Source organism: Haemaphysalis longicornis, unplaced genomic scaffold (genome assembly GCF_048455015.1).
Source record: "Haemaphysalis longicornis isolate Haplotype H1 unplaced genomic scaffold, Haemaphysalis longicornis Haplotype H1 scaffold_9, whole genome shotgun sequence".
Lineage (NCBI taxonomy): Eukaryota > Metazoa > Arthropoda > Arachnida > Ixodida > Ixodidae > Haemaphysalis > Haemaphysalis longicornis.
In genome coordinates, this window is record NW_027526460.1 from 107,959,645 (window position 1) to 107,983,308 (window position 23,664).

The 23,664-nt window shown below is 45.6% G+C and overlaps 1 protein-coding gene across 2 annotated transcripts in view; it reads left to right on the forward strand.

Annotated features, from left to right (window-relative positions):
- LOC144151555 (neprilysin-1-like) overlaps positions 1 to 23,664 on the forward strand; it is a 118,898-nt gene that overhangs the window by 45,903 nt on the left and 49,331 nt on the right. For both annotated transcript variants that reach the window (XM_077682653.1, XM_077682652.1), the window contains exons 5-8: positions 2,071 to 2,169; positions 8,710 to 8,787; positions 9,520 to 9,632; positions 19,941 to 19,999. In XM_077682653.1, the coding sequence (XP_077538779.1) occupies positions 2,071 to 2,169; positions 8,710 to 8,787; positions 9,520 to 9,632; positions 19,941 to 19,999 (349 nt within the window). The remainder of the gene's footprint in view (positions 1 to 2,070; positions 2,170 to 8,709; positions 8,788 to 9,519; positions 9,633 to 19,940; positions 20,000 to 23,664) is intronic.

Below are 23,664 nucleotides of genomic sequence, written 5' to 3' on the forward strand. Positions count from 1 at the left end.
GCGCATGGCTCCCGCGCCTTCTTCTGCGACAGGCACATCTTTTCTGTATCTTTTGTTGTTTTTTTCCTGCCTGGAACAGCACGAGCAGCGGGAATTTTTTTTTTGTGTGCCTGCTTTCATGTCGTACGTGATGGAGCCTTTCTGCGCCATTTTAGGGGATCGTTTTTTGCCTTCCGCCGCCCTTTTTTTCGTTTACTTTAGTAAAAATTAACCGAATGTCTATTCCTAACTGAAAAAACACCGGATGTGCCGAGAACTGCTTCAAATGTGCCTGAAGTTGTCATTGCGAAAATCAATGGGGACATATATGACCTATGCCAGTTGTTCCAAGAGTTTAGAACGGGTCTGCCTATAAAAGCACTTGTACAGGTATTCTTTTATATTTCGCCGGAAGGTTGAGGTGAGGAACATACCGTTGTCAGTGTCTGTGCATAGCTGTAGGCATTATACATCAATTTTCTGTGTCCTGTGTTTGTAATATAAGGTTTTGTGTGTATTGTCACTTTTTCTAAACGACAGGCAGCCAGACGTTCAGACAGACCAAACTTTTTGTATTTGAATAGCCCGAGAAAGACTATCGTATTTAAAAACTGTATGCCCCATGGGCATCTGGATGAAAATATTTGCAAGTGTAATTTACGTTAGGTAATGCATTAAAAACTTGAAATAATTTTTTTAGGTGGCACAGAAATTTCGGTTTCGTCGTAAAAATATGTAGGTGTCCGACGAAACACCAGTGGAATTTTTCATTAAATCACATATATATGCGTTGTCCTGCTCAACATAAGCTTATTGTCGAGGATTTTCTCTAGGGTGACACTACTAAAGCGTTATTTTTTTTATGTTCCGAGCGTTCGCGCACTATTTACCTAAGTAAACATACCCATCTCCAAAACCATCCATGAGTTGTAAAATTGAGCCTTTATTCTCAGTCTCTGCTAGGAAACACCTAACTCTTACCCGTTGTGATGCGGATCTGTAAATTATAAAGTAAGCAGACCGAATGACATTACCATTCTACACCAACGGCCTACATTGCGGAAAATCGCACCCTTTTAATAACTAAAAATACGTACACACGCGCCTATTTATGTACCTGAACAGTCATCTGGGGCAAAGGTCCAGCACTGCGTATTAGGGTTGCGTATTCCTCGATGGCTTTCAACACTGATAACCATGCGAAATACCGATTTATGCAACAATAGTAATTGCTTTGAGCCTATGGTCGCCGAAAGGCTAATGTATTACAAAGCAAGAAATCTAATTAACTGGCAACATTTCGGAGATCGCTGTTATGCAGTTCATCAAAACACTGATTACCAACAGCAAGCCTATGGTTCTCGTAGTTAACAACAAAAATCAAACTTTTTTGTCGTTTTATTTCTCACAATATAGAAATCTGGCTAATACTAAACGTCCGGGCTGTCGGCACAACTGGCCAAAAAAAAAATGGAAGAAATGGCCACTCTTCGCTGCAAAGTCACAAAAAGGGACGCGTAAAGCACAAACAAAAAACTACAAACGTCCGTCATAAAATGCTCTATAAATGCACACTTTTAAGTGATTCGAACCAAATTCAATACAAATACGCGATGTAAGTTTTTATGGTCTCCATTGTCCAATCGACAAATCTGTCATGGTCACAAGCGATACGAAATGACGTGATCGGATGACAATAATATGTGGCAATGCAGTTTATCGATTGAAAATAAAGTTCTTCTTCAGGGTTTAAACAAATCAAGTCTCTAAAAACCTGTATTATATGAAGGATGACTTTTCTGTATCTCGTAGAGGTAGGTATAGTGCATTCACCGAAATTAATCCGTTACAATACCACCGCGGGTTATGGTCAATGTTTCACAGCAACAATATTTCCAGCAACAAAACCCAGGGGCATACGTGTATAAATACATAAGATATTGACGTTCATCGAATAGAAACAACGTCCGGGTTCGGGTAAACGAAATAGCTAATTTACACACAAAAATAAATGTGCGAACCGAGAAATCAAAAAGTGCAAAAATATATTCGCGGTGCATTTTAAATTATTATCTATTGTTTCCTGTGTAGGTAGAAGATCTCATCGAAAGGCTGAAACGGGTTTTTCAGAAAAATCTTCGGGATAGCAAGTGGATGGATGAAAAGACTAAAAGTCATGCTGTAGACAAGGTGCGTAAATGGCCTTTTCATTTCACGGCGTGCATGCGTAAATGTGACCTACACCTGTTGTTATTTCTCTCGGAACTGAAATTTTAACATCCCTCTGTTCATCCTGCGTTTTAAAATGCCGCTTTTTGCTGCGACGCTTCATATGTATGCGATCCAGGGGATCGCTCTGACGGCAAAAATTTACTAGGTGGCGGGCGTTCGGCGTGTGGAAACATTTGTAAAAAAGAGGGTCCTATGGCCTCAGTACTTTGATATAAGGCTGCTTATATTGAATCTAGGCGATTGCCTTATAGCAATGCATTTCCATTTAAATGTGAAGACGACTTCAGGCGGATTACTGTAAGCTTGGTTCGTATAAGCTGGCTTTCTCACTCTCTAGATTGATTCATTGGTTCTAGGTTTTAACGCGCCGACGGAACGCAGGCAATGAGGCGCGCCGTAGTCGAAGGGTCCGGATTAAATTTGACCACAGGGGATATTTAACGTGCGCCGAAATCCCGTAGACGCCGTTGTTTCTGCTTTTCGCCTCCACCAGAAAAGCGGTCACCGCGGCCGGGAATCGAACCCGCATCCTCGTGCTCAGCAGCACAACGCCTTAGCCACAGATTGTAGACTACACAGTGAAAAATGGCCATCTATGGAGGGAGTATGGTCACAGCGCCAATTTATACTCCTCTCCAGCGCACCCCCTCTTTCCCGAGTCGTTCATGGGGACCGGGCAGCTGGACGGGTGGCACCACCACACGGCGCTCCCCTAGTCAGTGTAATGAGCCGGTGCATTGGACTACACAGCCTCCCGTTGTTTTTGTCGTGTTTGCTTCGGTTCTTTGAATGTTTTGGTGATGTTGTGAGCGTATATGTGCGGTGAAACAAAGTCTAGACAGATGTGTTGGGTTCTTAGATGCAGTAATGATTACGAAACTTGTAGGACGCTTCGAGAGTTGGGTATCGGCTGCAATGGCATGAGCGCTTTTTGCAGCGATCTGCGCTTGGCTACAGCACTTCTGAGTACACTATTAGTAGTGTTATTTTGTTCTCAAATGCACTAACGGCTACGCAAACTTTTTGGATGCTTGTAAGGTTGGGAATGGGCTTCATCGACACGAGCGCTTTTTGCAGCGATCTGCGCCTGGCTCCGCGCGATCTGAGTAGGAATAAAACTATTCGCAATATTATTATTCATTTTTACCACTTTAAATTATCTTCACTGGGTTCAATGGCTACGGTTTCCACACCAGCCTTAGCGCTGGGATACATCGATACGTGTGCTTTAAATAGAAAGGCACCTGCATACGAGATGGATTACCGTGTAGCCGTAGAAAAGTTGAGGTAGTTTACACTTTCTGTAACCGTGAGCTTTGTGCCTTCGGTTTTGGTGAGCGACACTGTGAAAGCATGGGAGCCTGAAAGCCGCAGTGGAAATCGCACATTTGTGGTGGTCATTTTATCAAGAGCCAAAGTTATTCACCAACTCAACAGCCCAAGCTACAAACCATCCCTCCTCCCCTTCCCGTTTTACCACCTGCGTAGAATAAAGGCTGGCACCGATAGTTGAAAAATGCGGCAGCGTTAACGTCAGCCGGTGTTTTTGAATGCTTAAGTATTCTTTACAGAGTACCTAAAAAATCCTGTAATGCCTGGTGAAGACACCAAAAACGCGCGATTAGTTGCTTCAGATATGGGTGCAGCAGCCCGAGTCCTCCAGCACAGACACATTTCCGACACGCTGGACAAAGTTTAGATTTGGAGAGGGGGGCATGGAAGTTCAAAATTAAGCAGCAAAATCATCTAGCCCTCCGTCTAATGATTATGATGGTTAAACGCAAAGCTTTCTTCCTCCGAAATCGAATGGAAAATGGTCAAAGTCAAAGACGCTGCGGTCAAAAGACCAAACTGCGTGCTGGTCAAAATCGACTCTCAACTAGTTAAAGGTTAAATCCAGAAGGCAACCGAGGAAACGCATACGATAGAGCTTTGCGATAAACCCTCATCGTCATTAGACGAAGGTGTGCCTGATTTTTCAAGCGTAGGTGGCAGCCTGTAAACCGACCGCAGCATTCAGTTTTGAAGCTGAGTACAGGTTTCGGGCACCCTCCTGTCTTGCGTCCTTCAGCCAAGCAGGAATTGGTTTTAGATGAGACGCATCTCTTGCTCGGGGGCATGTCCCTCCGCCATCGGCATCGGCGTCCGCACACCACCTGCGCATGCGCAACTCTCCCCCGTTCTTCTCTCCGACAGCTGTGCGCAACGCTCTCACTCCGTCGCATTAGCATGACACCAACAGCTGCGCGCGCGCTTCGCTCCGCTTGCGTCTGCTCCGGTGCGCAAGTGCGCGCATGCGCGCCTCTCCTCCGCTGTCTCCTCTCCTTCAGGCGCTGTGAATATAAAGCGGGTAGCGTGCTGCGGCGGTTCAGTCAGCGCTCGCTCTCGTTCGACTCCGCGTGACTTGCTTGACGACTTCCTGCTTGGCTTGATTCTTCCAATGAAGACGTGATGGAAGCGATGGTCCCTTCAGCGAGTGGGCTGACACGATCCAATACTAGCGTCAGCGCAAGAGAATCAACCCAATGGAAACACCAATTCAACCCCCCGATTTGTCGCATCACATCAGGGTTCCCTCGCGGGAAGATGGGCGTAATTTTTGAAAAACAATTTACCAACTAGCCAGTAACCATTGCAATTCTTGTAAAGCAAATGCCTCTCTACGACAAGCAATAACGTTCTACTATCATGCTGTGTTTATTCTATCAACGATTCCCGATGACTGCAGTAAGAGCACTTCTCTGAAATTAAACACGTTTAAGCCGTAGGTAATGAAGTTACGGAAGCGTCGTCCATCACAATTTCTGTTTTGAGGTAAATCTTAGAAGACACCCCCCAACTTTGTCGTTCGCTTGTGCACGACGTCGACGCCGTTTCGTCATCAACTGCCCAAGACCAGCGCCGCAGCATTCCTTGATCGGTTGCACACACCGGCTTTGTGAGAGCATTTAGGTGCAGTATACTTCTCGATACGCGAAACTGCATGCAGGCATAAACAAATTGCATGAAGCAACGAACTTTCACTTCCAGCTTGACTTTTAGCTTGGCGCATTGCGCGTCTTCTGCTATTTGTAAATACTGAGTATGGGCGTAAATCACACACATGGCATGCCTCGTAAACGTCACATCCATGCTCAAGATTTACCGATCTGGAAAATGCACGTGGGGTTACGTACGCTTTGCAAGCCGCACCGCACAAAAACGACAGAAAGCCATGCACAGTTACGCTGCGCTGACCGCCCCCGGCATTCCACTGACGAGCGGTTCGCCACGGGCGGCGCTGTTCGCTGTAGCGACGGTGGTGCCATACAACGGCCGCCCGGTCCCTATACTCCTCGCCACGCGCGGAATCGCTCTCTTCTCTGATATTGCGCAATGCCGCACGCTCCTTAATAGTGCAGTCCCAAGATCGTGCGATAATCTTGGCCCTGCACTGTGATTGGCGTAGCCCTTGATAACAAAACGCGTGGCATTTAACCACTCCCTGTCTGTGTCGTTAGTCGGAGTAGAGCTCGCGGAACTGTCCTTATTTCGTTTGTTTATTATCTATCTTTATTTACAGATACCTCCAGGGCCTTATTGGGGGCGGTTTTATATGCGAGGGGTGGTTAAGCGCGAAAGGTTACAAAACAGTACAGCAAACACAGTAAAAAAAAAAACAAAAAAAACTCAAGGAAGCACAATTACAAATGGTTTCAAGTGCGCTATGTTTAAAAAGGGCGTACAAAACAACGCAAGCGAAAACATGAATCCAGTGTTAATAATGACACATAACAAAAAAAAACGAGTAATCAATACGCTTCGATGCCAGCTTTGAACTCCGGCTTTCAACTGATAATTCATCATAGACGCGATCCGCGGCTATGTGGACAGAAGAACGTCACGGCCAATCCAGAAAATCACGTAAGACATGGGTACGAGTCCACATTTACATGAATACATGCAGCCCGGCTAGTACAACGGGCGGCGCTATGTGCATTACGAATGGCTAGCGGTGAGTCAGTGGAAATGTCAAGTTTGACCCCACTAGGCGGTGTCTATGCTACTGCCTGAATACAATTTCGAATGGCAGTAATTTCTGCCAATAGACAATGTTACGATATAAGGTTGCGATGGAGTTACGTCCGCGGCGTTCATGAAAGTCCGCACAACTCACGGTTGCGTCGCAGGCGCGCAATCAGTTGTGAAGAATGGAATGCGTCAGGGGGCTGATAAAAGCCAAAGGAAAGGACATGCACCCTGCCCAGAGGCTAGTTGTCCGTCAAATCACGTTAAAACCACGGCGGCCTAGTACTCAAAGAATTGCGTATCTATAAAGCAATTTTATTTCACACATCATTCTCTTATCAAACTACGAGCTGCTTCTATATTTCTAATGATTTTTAAACGATTCTGCATCCTGGCCAAGGACCTCAATACCCCAGCCGCACATGAACATGGGTTTCTGGTTTTTTGTGCTTCGTTTGCCTTACCTAAAACATTTCTTATTACCTCTTGATTTAACAGTGGTTATGCCGCAATAAAGCAAACACAATAGTCGGGTAAACACTGTGAAAGCTCAAACACCAAATCTCGCGATAATTCCGTTTTTCTGGCTTCAAAATCTTCGACATAAATGGGGTTACGAACGCAATAAAAGCAACCAACACTTTAAATTCATTCGTAACTTTACTAATAAAGCAAAATTTTCTGGATCAGATCATGAGATTACCGAAGAGAGTAATTACTCATCAACAAAAATTAAGAAAATCGAACAGCCTGGAAAAGCGAACATCTCCTTCGTCCCTTTAGGCCCAACTTCTTGAAGAAAATTAGTGCATGAAAATGTTTTTTACCACTACTTATGCTGATAGGGAAGATGATAACCCTCCTAAAAAGGCTTAAAAACTGCTTATTGCTTTACATTGTGGAATTCGTTGTGGGGAATGTAGTAGGCAGCGCGAAACGTTTCCTCATTTCAACTGTTCTGTTTTGACCTTCTGTCATGATAAAACATTACTAAAACACGGCGGACAAGTTTGAGAATATTTAACATCTGATAGCGTTATTTCGATGCTTTCCGGTTTAAAATATATACCTTCGGGGCCTCCCCGTGGAGAAGTAAAATGGTCGTGGCAACACGAATAATATACCACAAGATCCTAAACTTAGCAGAGGGAAACGGCCTCCTTCTAATCCTAACTTACACAGGCATCAACCAGTATTAATAACAAAAATGCAGACTAACACCACATGCACCACAGTTATACGCAGGGCAGAACCAGCAGCATGCAGAAGCTGTTGTGGGTATACAAACCAGCAACTCGTCATAAGCGAACCTGACTTACCGATACCGACGCAGTTGTCATATCCGATAGACCCGACCTGGCGACTCTCGCCTCCTGCTTCGAGGAGCAGCTAGCTCTATTGCTTTACATTCAAATTAGAGTAAAGCTGAGTTTAGCATTCAGTGAAAACGACTTGTAGTCGGGTAGTCTGTACCGCTTTTTGTTTTCAGTAAGGCTCTCTCTGTATATATATCTTGTGGCGAGACAAAACGCTCAGGCTTTTACCATGCCGTGATGCCAAACCACTAGGGCGGTTCGAAATGGCTATTAGTGGGAAACCTTTTTAAAATGTCCCTACCCTTAGGACGGCGCACCACACAAGATGTCTTCAAGCATAAAATACAAGATAAGCATTCAGGGATCCTGGGCTGTTTTTGTTTAGTATTTTACTACCACATTATTGCTTACTTAGTACTACTAGATGGATAAATCATTTATGCTTTCTCCTTTCTGGCAGAATGCTCACCAAGGTTCTTCCTATCTACAGAAATAATTTTCGCTTTTCATTCCTCTTCTTGCGCAATGAATGATTATGGATGAATATGTAATAGTTCTATACTTTAATAAATCCTTCCACAAAATTTTGCAATCCAATAGACATGTCACTGAGACCATTGCTTTTTCTGGTCAGCAGTCAGTAACACCTCATAGAACTGTAACTAAGGCAAACGTTTTTTTTCTTTGTCAATTACTTGATCCCTTACCCGTCAATTCCGCCATCCCAAAAGGAGCATGCCCGAACAAGTCCTTTCCTAATTTACAGCTTCTTTAACAGTTCGTAGCTTAAGGGCTGTCAATAAGTGCGTAATAAAGATTTCTGCCTCCTCTGTAAAAGAACACGAGGAGTGCACGAGCTACAAGTTAAACACAAACGTCTTGCGCCGGCAGCGCGCAAAATGTTTGTCTTCCTCTGGTTGTTTCTCTGTCATTATCCAGGAACCTTGGGCTTTCCCGTGGTTTTCTTTAGAAGGAGGTTATTATTTGAACCACGGCGTCCCAATATTCCTCCTTTATTGTAGAACATATAGCGTAAGAATTTAGGAAAACGCATAGAAGTCATTCTTGTTTTTGTATACCTGAATAATATAGAAAATAGATCAGCTTCCTCACTTTGCCGCAAACGTCGAAACACAGTAGAACTATGCTTAATGCTGACATTCTTTTTTCGCAGTTGCTAAAAATGGAAGCAAAAATTGGATATCCAGACTGGTTGTTAAACACGTCTTATCTTGAAGAACTTGGAAATTTTGTAAGTAAAAAAAAACATTCCAAAAAGTTGGGCATTCCGGTATACCGCGGCTGCGTAGCCAGAATTTACGAAAGTGTTCTATCAAACCAGTATACGACGTGGTGCATTGCAAGGACATTGTTATTATAAGAATTTATTTTCCTGTTAGTAGGCGCATACGAAGCTGTCCTCGCTAGCACAGAAACGAAATAGGGGATAGACCTAATCTCTCCGTGCACTGCTATCACTGCTGCTGTTTTAGAGCGGCGGCTCTCTAACTGCAGGTACAAATCGACAAAACAGCTCGCCCCCGTAGCGTCAACCTGGCGTTCAAGCTCAGCTAAGGTCAAGGCAGCGCCTCGTGTGGTATAGGGGTCAAACCGTCTAATCTCTCGTTCGTTCTAAGGGCAGGCTTGCGAAAAAAAGGGCAGCAGAAAAACGTAACGGCGCGTGACATCAGGATTTGCTACAAGGAAACGCTGCCTGCATCCAAGTGCACTGCGCGTTTGCACGTACAGCGCTAACCACCGCCGAGCAACATTAGAACTTTTTATGCGGTGCCCTTGTGTTCTCGTTCACTACGCACACTTTCCCCCCCGCGCTCTCGCTAGACACACTTGGTTTGACAACTTTTAACAACAGGGAAATTTAATGTTTCCTCAAAGATAAAATAAAGTTCAACAAAGCCTTCCTGATTGTGTGCGATGTTTAATGGCTTTTTGTGACGACTATGTGATTTTTTTTGTTTTCTAGATTCCACAACTGGACCACAACGGCCCTTATATTGATATCCGGCTCGCAAAAAGAAACAACAACCTGATCCATTCCTTGAAACTTCTGCGGAAACCGTATAACAAGAGCGCAGAGTAAGCATTTCAGAAATTTTAGTTTTTATCCCACCTCTTTCTTTGGTGTTACGGGGATCGCAAAGGGGACGTTAAACGTTGGAGAAAATTTCCCTCTTAACTTCAGGCAAGCATGCATTCTATCTATTTATGGCTTCACGGGGAACCGAAGGTACGTTAAAACAGTACCGACATGTTTTCCCGTCCTATAGCGCATTTTAATGTTTCATGCGAGTGGTCACAAGGCTCATACAAACGACAATACGTATGTAAACAAACAACAATATCCCATATTGCCAACTTACCGGGCACTTCCTGAGGTTAGATAACGGCGGAATGAATGTTTTGAAGCAATTTATGGAGTCTAATTGGTACTTAGTAATAACGTCACTGTAGCTGCCATGTTGGTGTTATTTTATCCGTTCTTATCTTGGTTTTTTCTTGCCTTAACCTATATACGGCTCTTATCTAAAGCAGAGTAGAAAAAATCGGAGAGCAATACAGCAGAATGAACGGGGATGACGTCAGGTGCAAGCCATGTGTATCTAGCTTTACGTCACAGAACCCGTAAGTACACAGCATTAAAATGCAGCAAAAGAACAAATAACATTTAAATAAACAATATGTGCCAGCCCGTCAGGCACTAGTCATAAAGGTTTTTAGACGGGAATAATGAACTGGAATGAGCACTAGTTTGTTTTTTGTAAGTTTGTATTTACAACTTATAATCAATGGCAATTGCGCTACAGACTTTGGTTATGCACAGACACTCATATTATGATATTGTAAACCACATACAGTCAAACCCGGCTATAACGAACCCGAATAGAGCGAATTATGCTATATATCGTATGTATTGTATTGTGTATTGTGTAACACTGTGTATTTTTCACCTGTTTACCTGCCACCCCTTCTACAGCCATCAAGGACTAGCAATATTGTAAATAAATAAAAATAAAAATGATCTGAGGCTGGTGGATTAACAACTCTTTCATTGAAATGTTTTAAGCGTCGGCGTATTTTGCTTTCCTTATTCTATGTACAGTACAGAGAAATATACTGGTTGCGTCCGCTGAAACATGACCAATTACGAACAAGTTACAGTCAAACCCGGCTATAACGAACCCGGATAGAGCGAATTATGCTATATATCGAACAAAAATAATTCAGTTACGAAAATACATGGGGAACATACTCCTTATAACGAAGTTCACATCCGATATATCGAACTCTGGGCGCCTAGATTGGCCGCCGAAATTCTTGATCTCGAGCGGAGATTGAGATGTGGATTGGCCGCGACCACGGAGCAAGAGCCGCGACTGAGACATTGCGCCTCGCACGGAGCGACGTGACGCCCAATACTTTCCGTAACTGTTTCCGATGCGCGGGACCCGCGACGGAACCCGCCCAGTCAGCGAGTCCGGACCAAGACAGCAGCATCGGTGAACGGTGGGAGGAGCTCGCCAACGTTCCCGGTGATGTCGCGAGTGAAATCCGTCCGACGCTTATAATAAAGCGCTTTCGGCAGTCGATGTGCTGCGCCAATACTCCTTAGATTTTTGAGGATGCGGACTCGAACTGGTGCAAACAATGTTTCGTGTAGAGAATGCTATGCTAGTTGAAGCCGCCAAAACGAAAGGGAAAACAAAAATCACCGTTTTTTTTTTTTTTTTGCAACGAGGGCAGTTAAGGAGGAATGTAGCTTTATTACTTCCAATAAATGGATTATTTTGGTATGGTAATGGCTACTGTACTGTGTTCGTTTCTGCATACGCGGATGGCGGAGTTGGGGAGGGGGCGCGGGGCTCTCGCGGATTGCGATCTCGTAACAATAGGCTCGTTATAGGCGGGTTCGGCTATATCGAACTAACCGCGGTGCATATTGCGGTTCGCTATAAACGGGTTTGACTGTATGATCGCGTTTTTGCTTATACACTTGCGTCCACCAATGGCGGTATGTATCGACACAAAAACCGCTCATATTTGAAATATTCTACACAAGCGTCGACCTGAGTGTTGGTTTTCTCTGAATATATTCATTACTTCGCTCGGTTACATTTTGCTTTGTCGCAAAACAGATTTGCCAAAACAATTCTATACTATAATCCTTTTTTTTTACTGAAGCTTCCATTGATTACGGACGCGTTCGGAAAGTGCTGCGTGAATTTTAACATCTATGTCACGAAATCTGCAATGTGAGTTCTTACCCTTTTTCACTTCTCCTTCATTAATTTCTAAAGCACCGTCGTATTAAACTTGAATCTCACAGTAGGAATAGTTTTAGAGATATAAACGTTTTCTTTTGTTGTTGTTGGCGCGGGGGAAGCCGCGTGCGTTCAGTCCCAGGCAAGTCAAACGAACCGAGCTTGCTTCCGCCAGCCACAAGGAGACCCTTTAAATGGCATACTAGCGTTATCGCGTTGCTGTGTGGATAGTTTGACGAGTTAAATCAGCTCGCTAGTTGGATTTTTGGTAAAGTAAACCAAAAGCTGAAATAGCGACCAACCACAGTCGCCATAACTATAATCGGGATAGCCGCCGGTGCAAATTACAGAATAAAAAAGTAATCATCCTGGTGGGACCTTTAAACAATTGAAATAGATTAAAAACTCTTCTACTACATCGGACAGGCACTTAGAAAGAAGGAAAGGCCGAATATTACAGCACTCATATAAACGCGACGTAAACAAACTGCAGAACCACAACCGTAACCGTCCAGCCACCGGGGTTAATTTTGAAATAAAAAAGGGAATTATTAGCTGGGCAGGGGTCAAAGATTGTTCGAAAAGCTAAGGAAGACCTTGGCACCGACGTTCTGAACAAACTTTTTCTGTGGTTGAGGTAGGGAGCAAACCACTCGCAGAAAGCCGGAGACAAACCATGCGCAGCCAGCTGGCGAAGCAGCGAATCATGGTTTGCGCTGTCAGTGGCTTTACTCCAATATAAGTTTTTTTTTAGCGTCCATATGTTGACGTGCAAGCATGGATTTGCTGGCATCACTCAGAAAGCAGGCAGGGTTCGACTCGACAGACCGTGCAGGCATGAAACAACCGTGCTGATTACTGTGAATCAACCGGCGGACTTTAGTCAAGAAATAACCATGTACTACTTTTTTAATACATTTGAGAAAGAAGAGAGGAGAGAAATTGGTGGGTAGTTCTCAGGTTCCGACTAGCTTCCGGACTTACTGAGACGAAAAGCAACGCCTGGCTTCCAATCTGTTGGAAAGTATCGCTTTCCTAGCGAAATATAAGAAATGTGGCAGAGCAACGGCGAGAGAACGTCAGAGCAGCCTTTTACAATGAAGCATGGGATATTACCGTCACCGGATGACTTCTTGGAAGGCAGACCATGGATAGCAGCCGTGACAATCTCAACTGATATTTTGGTAGTCTGTATGACATCATCTAGCGGCGCGAATCCGAGTGGGGAGCCACTGTCCTGTGACGAGGAATACGCAGACGAGGAGTGATTTCTGAATATTTCGCATATTCTGGCTGTGTCGAAGTGATTGTGTCGACATCCTGGAGAGTAATAACTTCAGGGGTTTCTGATGGAGGCGAAAAGCAAAAACACCCGTGTGTGCGAGATTTCGGCGCACGTTAAAGATAACCAGGTGGTCAAAATTAATCCGGAGCCCTCCACTACGGCGCGCCTCATCGCCTGCGTTGCGTCGGCGCGTTAAACCCTACAATCAATCAATCAACAACTTCAGGGGCCTTTCTTGTGCGCATTTTTGCGATCTGCCCGAAGTCATCCGGCGAACGGGTCAGCGAAGATTCCGTGAAGTCTGAAAAATATTTTTTTCGCGAGCGTAGAGTGCTTCCATAAGTGAACACTGTTCTTTAAAGCGCATGCAGGTGGACTTATTGTTAGAGGCTTTCATTAGCTTGCGGAGTCGATGATTTTTACACAAAGCGCTACAGAGTTGATTTTGATTTTGATCCATTGATTTTGGGCAATTTTTAAGAGCTGCTGCACTGCTGTGTTTAAGTTAGGCGAAGTGTAGGGGAACTCCCAGTTTGTCTTCTCGAGCGTCTGCATAGCGCGTTATAAGTTCCATTGGGAAAATAAAAAAATGGGGTCTACATGTGCCGCTGATGAGCGGCCGGTACTGATGCCGTGACCGTGAAAGGTTCATGCCATCTCGAACCTGCTCAAGATCGAAAAGAATCAAGTTGGAGAAAGCGAGTTTCCTGCGGAAGTTTCCTGCGAGGTCATGAGGTAGGGCAGTATATACCAATACGGCGAAGAGAAAAGGTTAAACTGGCAAGCTGCGTCGAGCTTGGCGGGTGATGTTGCTTTCCAACAAACGTTGCAGTGGAAAAGAAGCTCCCCAAAGCGAACAAGTTGGAGATCTTGGTCGGGCCAGGCAATACACGCAGTGTGCCGGCACTTGCCACACGACGCACAGCGAAACGATTGCTGTTTTGCTGTGACAGCCTGCGAACAGGCGCGTAACTGGCTCTACCCGCCATCTTGGACGCCTCGATGCTGCAGCCGCCGGCGGGACACGATTCCCCAAACGCCGATAGAGATTTTAAACAGTGATTGCGGAAGGTGAAAAAACACTCACCGGATGTCTCGAGTGTTTAGTAGTCGCTGCAATTGTTGTCGTCGGCTTTGGAGGAAAATTTCTTGGTGTTTTGGGCAAAATTTGTAGGCGCGGGGAGCGCGTCGACTTCTTCCATGCGCCCCGATGCTAGTTTACAGCAAGGGGATCAACCTAGTACTCTCGATACAGGTGAGCAGTGAGGGCAGTATTAGGCTGGTGATGCGGCTGCTCAACGATGCCGTCGGCAAAGTGCTGGTATGCCGTGGCGCGGCAGTGTTTAGTCCCCAGCAGGCGGTTGAGGGACGCAAAGAGAGCACATTGGAATTGCCTCTCTCATATCCGTGGTAACAATGCCGGGGCAGCCGAAGCGCCAAACCATAGTTAAAACAAAGGCTTTGGCGATAGTTTCTGCAGTGATGTAAGGAATAGACACAGCTTCGGGCCAACGGGTAGAACGGTCATTTCATTGTCAGAATAACCGGCAGTCATTAGAGGGCGCAAATTGTCCAACCAAATTAAGATGTACAGTTATGCATAAATTACGCGCAAACACACCAATATATATACCAGAACACGCAGAATGAACGAATATGGATTTGTGGAAGTTGAATACCGGCCCGCTAGTGGAACATTTTGAAAGGTATTATAACAAACTTTGTTACAGTTATAAAGCCACGCGACAAGTTGACATAGAAAGGAATCGCGCTATTTGTGGGTTCTGGTTCATATTTTCTTGTTCACAAATAGGGGAACAGCGCAAACACAGACAAAACACAAGAAGAAGAAGGTGACAACCACGAGCGCTGTAGCATCGGTAGCAGAATCAATATTGTAGAGATTAAAAAGAGAGGAACGGGACAGTCAAGCAGATATAGAAGGCAATAAACGTGATAAACTTACTGTTATTCCTTACATGCACCGGATAGCGCACAACTTGAAAAAGATAGGAAAAAGAGCTAGTGTAGAAGTTGGATTTTCTGCTCCCAACAAGCTTTCCTCCATGTGTTCGAGAGTAAACAAAAGCAAAAGAACAGTGCAGTCTTGCTCCGTAAAGCACGATAACCGGTTTGTTGAATGCGTTAAAGGCGTCGTCTATTCTGTTCCGCTGTCGTGTGGGAAAACGTACGTAGGCCAAACTTGACGACGCCTCAATGAAAGATTAAAAGAACATAACTATAACGTACATAAGGTGATTAGTGGTTACTTAGGAGTCCACTGTCGGGATTGCCGCGGCTGCGCCCCAATCTTTCAAAAAACACAGGTCATTTCAAGACAAAAAATAAAATAACCAGAGAAGAAATTAAAGCCGCAAAAATATTGCGCAGAAAAGAAAATTGTGTCAGCGTTCCCTCCTTGTCCCTCTCGAAGAAAAAGATTAATTATCTGTCCCTCAGTAGTACGGCAAGTGTTTGTGGCACATGGCGTCGGTGAAGTGTGACAAGCGGTTTGGTTATCTCCCGCTTTCGTATTATTTTTCTGCTTTTCTTGTGTTTTTGACTATTGGCATATCTATGTGAAAAGCCGAGGAATAAAGTCAGTTGTAAGTCAGCGCTCGTGGTTGTCACCTTCTTCTTCTTGTGTTTTCTCGGTGTTTGCGCTGTTCCTTATTTGTAATCATGCACCAACTCGCCCAAACCTTAACCCTTACAAGCTTTGTTTTGTTGTTCGTATTTCATTTCTTCATAACTGTAGTTGGTGAAAGTAACAGCTTGGTGGCAAAATAATCTGTGTGGGACTCTCTGTGTGGTTGGTCCTTTGGCGGCCTTGCAAGTGAAGTACGAGCGGTCCCACTGGCGGGAACCAGCGTTAATGCCCGGCCAGAGGTACCGATTTGTAACGAGGCGTTGAGTGGCTCGGATTATAAGCGGACAGATGTGCAGTAATTAAAAAACACCTCGACTAAGGGAGCCGCAACAAAGGGGCGAGGTGCGGTCGCTGGTACGTCGAACCACAGTAGGGCAGGCACCAGCGGATGAGACACGAGCCGTAGACGGAGAGAACTTGGGTGGTCATTCAGTCTTTGCAGCTCAAGGTCTGCCATCTGCGCCGGAGCTAGACATTTCGAGTCTACTGCGGATGCGTAAAGCCGATGGATGTAATGCAGGAGAGGAGAGCCGGCTGCCTCGTTGTTGGTGCCTTTGATGTGTTGGATATCCTCTATGGATTCTGATACACATGCAGGAAAGTTGATGAAGTTCACGTTCCACGTACTTGAATGAGTTTGTACGAATGGCGTACATTATGAGCTTATAGACCGTGGGAACGTCAAACGGCCAGCCCTCCAAAAACTACCAAATGTGCTGGATGATGGAGTAAGTGACGAGTAGCTCAGGGCCAAAGACGCTGTAGCCAGACACGGCAGGTTGAAGCTTCCGAAAAAAGAAACCTAACCGGTGCCTCTCGGCGTCAATTTCATGCTGGAGAACAGCGCCGATTGCAACGCTCGAGGTGTCCACCAGGTCTTCGGGTGAATGAGAAGCACTGATTCGGCGGCAGCTTCTTTAACAGTGTCAAAAGCGGCTTGACGTTCGGGTAACCGGGTAATGGCGGATGAGGAGCTCTTGGTTGTGCAAAGAAGTTCAGTCTTTACATGCAGAAGCTAGGTGCAGTGGGGAGCTTGCGAGAAATATACAATGGCAATGAACTCACTAAGCTGACAGAAGCTGGTGGGTGCTGGAAAAACCTTCACGGCCTGCACGTGAGAGTGCAAAGGGCCAATTTTGTGCGCTGAGATGTGATGGCCGAGAAACGCGACCTCCGAAGAGCGGAACACGTATTTCTGGGCTTTTACACACCAGGCCTTGTTGAAGGCTTTGAAAGAGCTCTGGGTGGTGATGCTCGTTTTCTCTTGTTTTTTTTTTTTTTGTAGCGCTGGACTAGAACGTGGATACGTCAATGTATGCAAATACAGCCGGTAGACCACGTGTTACATCGGCAATAAATTTTTAAGAAGTTTTAGCATGCGCACGTATTCAAATATGCCGAAGGGTGTAGTGATAGCCGTCTACGGAATATCGGCAGTCTTGACGGGAATTTGGGGATACGTCTTGACGAGGTCAACTTTGCTAAAGACCTTTCATCCTTCCAAGTGGCCTGTGAAATCCTGCATTTGTGGTGATGGCTAGCTTTCATGCACCGTGTGAGCCTTTAGCGCTTTGTAGTCGCCACTTTGGGGGACCATATGTAGTGGAGACCCGTGGTTGGTACATGCGTCTGCAAGAATATAAAAACTGTGAAAAATCAAAGCAGGGCTCCCTACCATTGGAACACTGCACCACGCATGGGTGTTCGCCCATCTTCTACGATACCACAGTTTTCTCACGGCATCGACATAAAACCACTTCAGAGCAGGTAATAGAAGCATTTCGCATTAAAAGGTCCGTAGATAGATGTGTTAGTGCCCCGTAAATTTTTATAACCCCTCATTGCGGTCGTAGCGGTTTCTTGATATGTTATAGTTTTGCTGTTTTAATGCCCTTACCCTTCGATTGTCGCGTGTACGCGGGTATGTAATTAATCTCCGTAAAAAGTGACTTCATGGTTTTATCTTGGGCGAGATGAACGCGCCCCGTGAGATGTTGAAAATATATATTTGTGTTTCTTTTCAATAAACAAATACTTGCGAGTTAGCGTCGTGTTGACTCTGTTTTTTTCTACTTTCATCCCTGTTGTGTGAGCGCTTCCACCTTACAGATGAGGTAATAATTTTATCGAAATCTGAAAAGCGCCGTACTCCTTCGAAATGAGAAGCTGCGGCGGTGGACTTGAACGTATTCCATAATCGGTGAGGTTAAAGTGCTTAAAACTAGGCATATGGCCTTAATATTAGTAGCTGTAATCAAATAGCAAACACCCGTTCCACACCCTTCAAACACCGTACAGAAAACTAGGGGTGTTGCGCTCTGTCAACGCCCCTTTTATTACATAAAATGAGTGTAAACTATAAATTGGGCTGCTGGAATCGAAAAAAAGAGAATTTGATGATGTTCGAACGCCGCTATTACCATTGTACTACAATTCCCTGGCGATAAAGGTGTATAAAAGGTTAGTCCGTATCTGACGGCCACTGTGGGTCAATGTTGGGTGGGCGCACTGCGTTTTATTCAGCTGGGAATGAAGACCAATCTGAAAGCAGCTATTTGATGCTTCTCGGCTGAATTGGTGCAGGGAACAACGCTTCGCCTTCCAGGAGAGTTTTTGGCTGACCGTAAAGACGGACACGTCCACATTAACACTCACTGCACCCTACGACGGCGGGACACCATGCGCAAGCTGCGCGCTATGGCTGCGCGTCCGCCAGCCGCCCGGACGGTCCATGTGCACCGTGATCTATTTTGCTCTGACATGTTTCTCAGGCGCAAATTTCTGCAACACCAGTTCTGTCCCTGTATGACGGGCCGCTACAGGTGGTGAAACGTAGGGACGAGCACATTGCTATCGGCACAGATGGCCACCACCAGGCGGTTTCGCTGGACCGCGTGAACCAGCACACGTGGACTGCGGCAGTGAAGTGCCTGCATCACCTTAAGCTCCATCACCACAGGGACCCCCAGCAGCCCCTACAAATCCTCAAAAGGTTCACGCGGAATGGACGGTTCACGAGACTTCGTGCTTGAATTAACGTATGAACCACACAGTGTGGTACGATGGCGCCCATTGCTCGCGCAATACCTAAGGGGGAGTACTGCAGCGACGTAAAGCGGCACTTCGAAATTTAGTGCCAAGAGAGCATGCACGCGGGGCAGCAAGTTATCTTCCACAGAAGCTCATTACTGAATTTTCAGTTGATCTGGACGCCCGTAGTTCCTTCCAATGGCTCTGCAAGGAGTGCGTTACGACAAGAGTAAGTGACGTTTAGAAAATATGCGATTTATTATGCTCCACTCCATTATAGGGTCCTTTCTTGTTGTGTTTAAAGGAAGCAAGGGGTAGGTTTCAGGTATTGTGGATTTTATATGTTCATACGCTTGTAATCCCTTGGGCATGAGCAGACGCGAGTTTTTGATCTCTTTATACAAAAGAAACATTTTCACAAAAATGCATGTAATGTTCCTTCTTTTAGTTCCTAGAACTGAACGGCTTCATTCCGGGCTTTCCGGGCACAGCTATGAAATATATTTATGATAGCAATTTATCATAGGGCTGTCTATATGTACCAGTGTCATACGGAGGTCAATACGCCGCAATATATCTGTATACGTTTTAGAAACATAACAACCAGACAAGAAAGGTGAGATACGGGAATGTAGGCTGATACTACACTAAAAACCAACTGCACAAAAGCGGCAACATTTTTTGTCGCATAATTGGTTCTTACCGAGATACTCCAAAAAACTTCATTTCCCAAAACGTGCTTTGAGCAATGAGCATTTTCAATAAATCTTTCTGAGTAACCTTTACAGCAATATTAACATCTTTGAAAACAGCATCAAAATAACGCAAAGCAGGATGTAGTTTGGAGGAGCAGGAAGGGCTCAAGCACGTCTTTTTCGTCTGCTGAGTGTGCCCGCAATTCCCCCCTGCCCATCTATTCCCGGTTTGTTGAAACCACCGTCACTGCATCCAAAAAATGGAAGCTGAATGCAACCCTTCGTAAGAGTTCATACGGTGTGGAAATATAAACTACCATTCGTAATATACACAATAAATATTTTGTCTAACATCCAAGCATTCTGGACTCGTAGCGCTATGCAGTAACGACATCCTTGAAAGTTCCTGCTGCTACGGCTCACACTATTCTATTCTAATGCCACCGTTCCTCTCTCATAATGCAGGTGGGCGGCTCTTCCGACTGTTGTGAATGCCTTCCACAATTGGCATGCCAACGAAATGGGTAAGGATTTCAGAATATCTCACTTTTACCACTAGTGTTGGTATAAAAACTTTACGAAAGCCTATTTCCCACAACATTGCCGAAGAGGATCAAGTTAAGCTCCATTTTTTCCAAATAAATTTATAACATTCCCGCTATAAACTAGAAGCTTACTTTTTCTAAACAGAATTGCAACTTTCTTTAAACTATACTCAAGATGAAGACTGGTCCTCCAGTCGAAACGTCAGTAAACCACTGTTTTTGTTTTGAATCGTGCGTCTGCCATTTTCTCAACTATTTCTTCTGGCTCGTCCAGAAGTTTCTTCTACTGCCTATATATATATATATATATCTAGACGCCCAGTACCCAGCTCATGCAGTCTCCGCCGCGTGCAGAAAATACGCTGCGTGTTTAGAGAACAAGGTTACGGTATGTGCCCCCGGGCAACTTTTTATTTTTCTCTTTCTTAGTAGACCACTGGCCCCTGATCGAATGAATTCTAAAGAAGGCACGCGCGCATTCGCGTTCGCACAGACGCCGAGGACCCGGCTCATGCAGTCTCCGCCGCGTGCAGAAAATACGGTGCGTATTCAGAGAACAAGGTTACGGTATGTGCCCCCGGGCAACTTTTTATTTTTCTCTTTCTTAGTAGGCCACTGTCCCCTCAGCGAAGGGATTCTAATCCCGAAACTTCTCGAGCGCGTTAATCCCCTGACGTGTATTTAAAAGCCAACTAAGAAGGCACGTGCGCATTTGCGTTCGCACAGACGCCCAGGACCTAGCTCATGCCGTCTCCGCCGCGTGAAGAAAATACGCTCCGTGTTTAGGGAACAACGTTACGGTATGTGCCCCCGGGCAACTTTTGATTTTTCTCTTTCTTAGTAGGCCACTGACCCCTCAGCGAAGGAATTCTAATCCCGAAACTTCTCGAGCGGATTAATCCCCTGACGTGTATTTAAAAGCACACTCAGAAGGAACGTGCGCATTCGTGTTCGCACAGACTCCCGGGACCCAGCTCAGTCTCCGCCGCGGAAAGAAAATAGGCTGCGTGTTTTGTTACGATATGTGCCCCGGGCAACTTTTAATTTCCCGCCTCGCGTGTAGACAGACCGTGGTTCGAATCCCGGTGCCGGACAATCCACCCCCCCCCCCAAACAAAAAAAACTCGCAATTCTAGAATTGCAGTTGGCGCTTGGGGTGCGGCCTTACCCCGGCGACCATTGCCAGTAACGCACTCCCTCAAGAGAGCAGGATTGGCCACCCTGGTGTAGTAGTGGCCACAACCTCCCATGAATACGCCAATTAACCCACGGCCCTCAGTCTCCAGTGGCTGCGAAGCAACTGACCACGGCGGCGGTCAGACCTGTGACGAAGCAGGGGGTGCTAAGAATACCTGGACCCGGACATGCCACCTTTGCCATCTGAACCTGGCAACGTTTAACACGAGAACCTTATCTAGAGAAGCGAGTCTAGAGGGGTTGTTCGAGGAATCAAAGGGCATAAAATGGGATGTCATAGGGCTTAGTGAGGTTAGAAGAAAAGGTGAAGCCTTCACGGTGCTAAAAAATGGACACGTTCTATGTTACCGTGGTCTAGAGGACAGAAGAGAACTGGGCGAGGGATTTCTAGTCAATAAAAGCATAGCTGGCAACATAGAAGAATACTAGCATTAACGAAAGGACAGCAGGTCTTGTAATTAGGCTCAATAAGAGGTACAAGCTCAAAGTGGTACAGGGCTATGCCCCCACATCCAGCCATGATGATCACGTAGTGGAACGCTTCTATGAAGATGTGGAATCGGCAATGGCTAAAGTAAAAACACAGTATACCGTAGTTATGGGAGATTTCAATGCTAAAGTAGGCAAGCATCAGGCTGGAGACAAGGCAGTTGGGAACTATGGTCTGGGGTGTAGAAATAGCAGGGGGGACCTACTAGTTAAGTTTGCAGAACGGAATAACCTACGCATGATGAATACCTTTTACTGTAAACGGGAGAGCCGGAAGTGGACGTGGAGGAGTCCGAATGGGGACCATAAATATTCCTCGACTCGCGCAGTGCCTTACAAGCGCTCCGAAAGCTTAACAACAACCGCAGTCAGCTTGTATGTGAAATTGCCGAAATTCACACAATGGCAGTGCGCGAAGGCCATGAAATCACTCTTCAGTGGGTACCTGGTCACTCGGACATACAAGGCAATATTAGATCCGACGCAGCCGCCAGCGCAGGCCACTTGCTGAGCAACACAACCCAGCTTCCTTTCTCCCGAGAGGACAGCAACGCCCTTATCCTCGCAAGTGGATGGGCTGCACAAAGGTCGGAGTGGCAGGACCCTCACCGCAGGTATCTGCCACTGCGCGCTATTGACCCGCATTGTGACTTCCGTTTTCCACGCGGCCTCAACAAGCGGTGTGAAGGAGTTCTGCACCGACTGCGCCTGAATGTGGCGTTTACTCGGAGTTTTAGGTTTAAGATTGGTTGGGAAGATTCCCCCCTGTGCCGGACTTGCGGTGTGCGCGAGACTGTAAATCACTTGCTCTGCGTCTGCCCTCGATACGCTGCTGCGCGAAAAACTGCAGCGAGCTCCCTCTCTCGTGTACGTCATGGAGGCAGCCTCGAACTTTTTCATTTTCTTGGGCCTTGGGCCAATAGTGCTGACAGTACCTTAGGTACAAAAGTACTGCTCCAGTTCCTACGAGAGACTGAACTGGACAAATCTCTCTAGATCAGAGACAGAGCAAGTGTGTCACGATATCTTCTCTTTCGCACTGTGGCGTTCATCTATTTATTTTTCTTGGGTTGGTGTTGTTACTTTTTTTCCCGTCGTTTACTTTTCATTTTGTTTAAGCGTTTCCATTAACGATTTCCTTTTCAATTGTATTTTTTTTTGTCCGGACTCTGTTGGCAGCAATCTCTTGTTTTTCTTGTCCTTTTTTTTCATTTTTTTTAACGCTTCATGTTTGTCTTCTTCCTACTGTAACCCTGATGTCTGATATGCACCACTCATCAACGTAGTCACCCCCCATCTGGTGTAGCAAGCCTTGTCCCTAGCAGGGCTGACCTCACCAGTTCACATTAAAGAGCATTCTCTCTCTCTCTCTAGCTGCCTATACGTGCACATTATTTAAAAAATTGCGCCCACCTCCCCGCGAGGGGAACCCTGTGTAGATGCGACGCATCGTGGGGTTCACTTGGTGTTTCCGTTGGATTGATTCTGAAATCGCGTGAAACGTGTTGGGAACGCGTATGATTATTATGTTTTATGATTATTATTATGTCTTGTTGGCCAATCTTGGTCAATCTTGCTAAGTGGTATGCTTGGGGCTTCGCTGTCGCAACGACCTTTACTCCATCATTGTTGCTGTAAGTGGGAGCTTCTTTTCTTTTATTGCAAGTGTTAATCATTGCCCCATCATGTGTTGTATCAGTAGCTTCTTGACGTAGTTTGAATGAGTCAAGGATATAAGGCGCGTTCGTAGCATTTGATTCTGTCTCCATTTTGTGGCGCAGTGGGTAGAGCACCATGTACCTCGCGTTCCGCCCACAGGGTCGTGGGATCAAAACCGGGCGCCACTAACTATTATTTTTTTATAGTGTAGGGGGAGGGGTGTGGACGGACAACAACGCCGTATGGAGGGACAAGGCGAGTGAATGAGATGCAGCCGCATCTAATAATGCGACCACAGT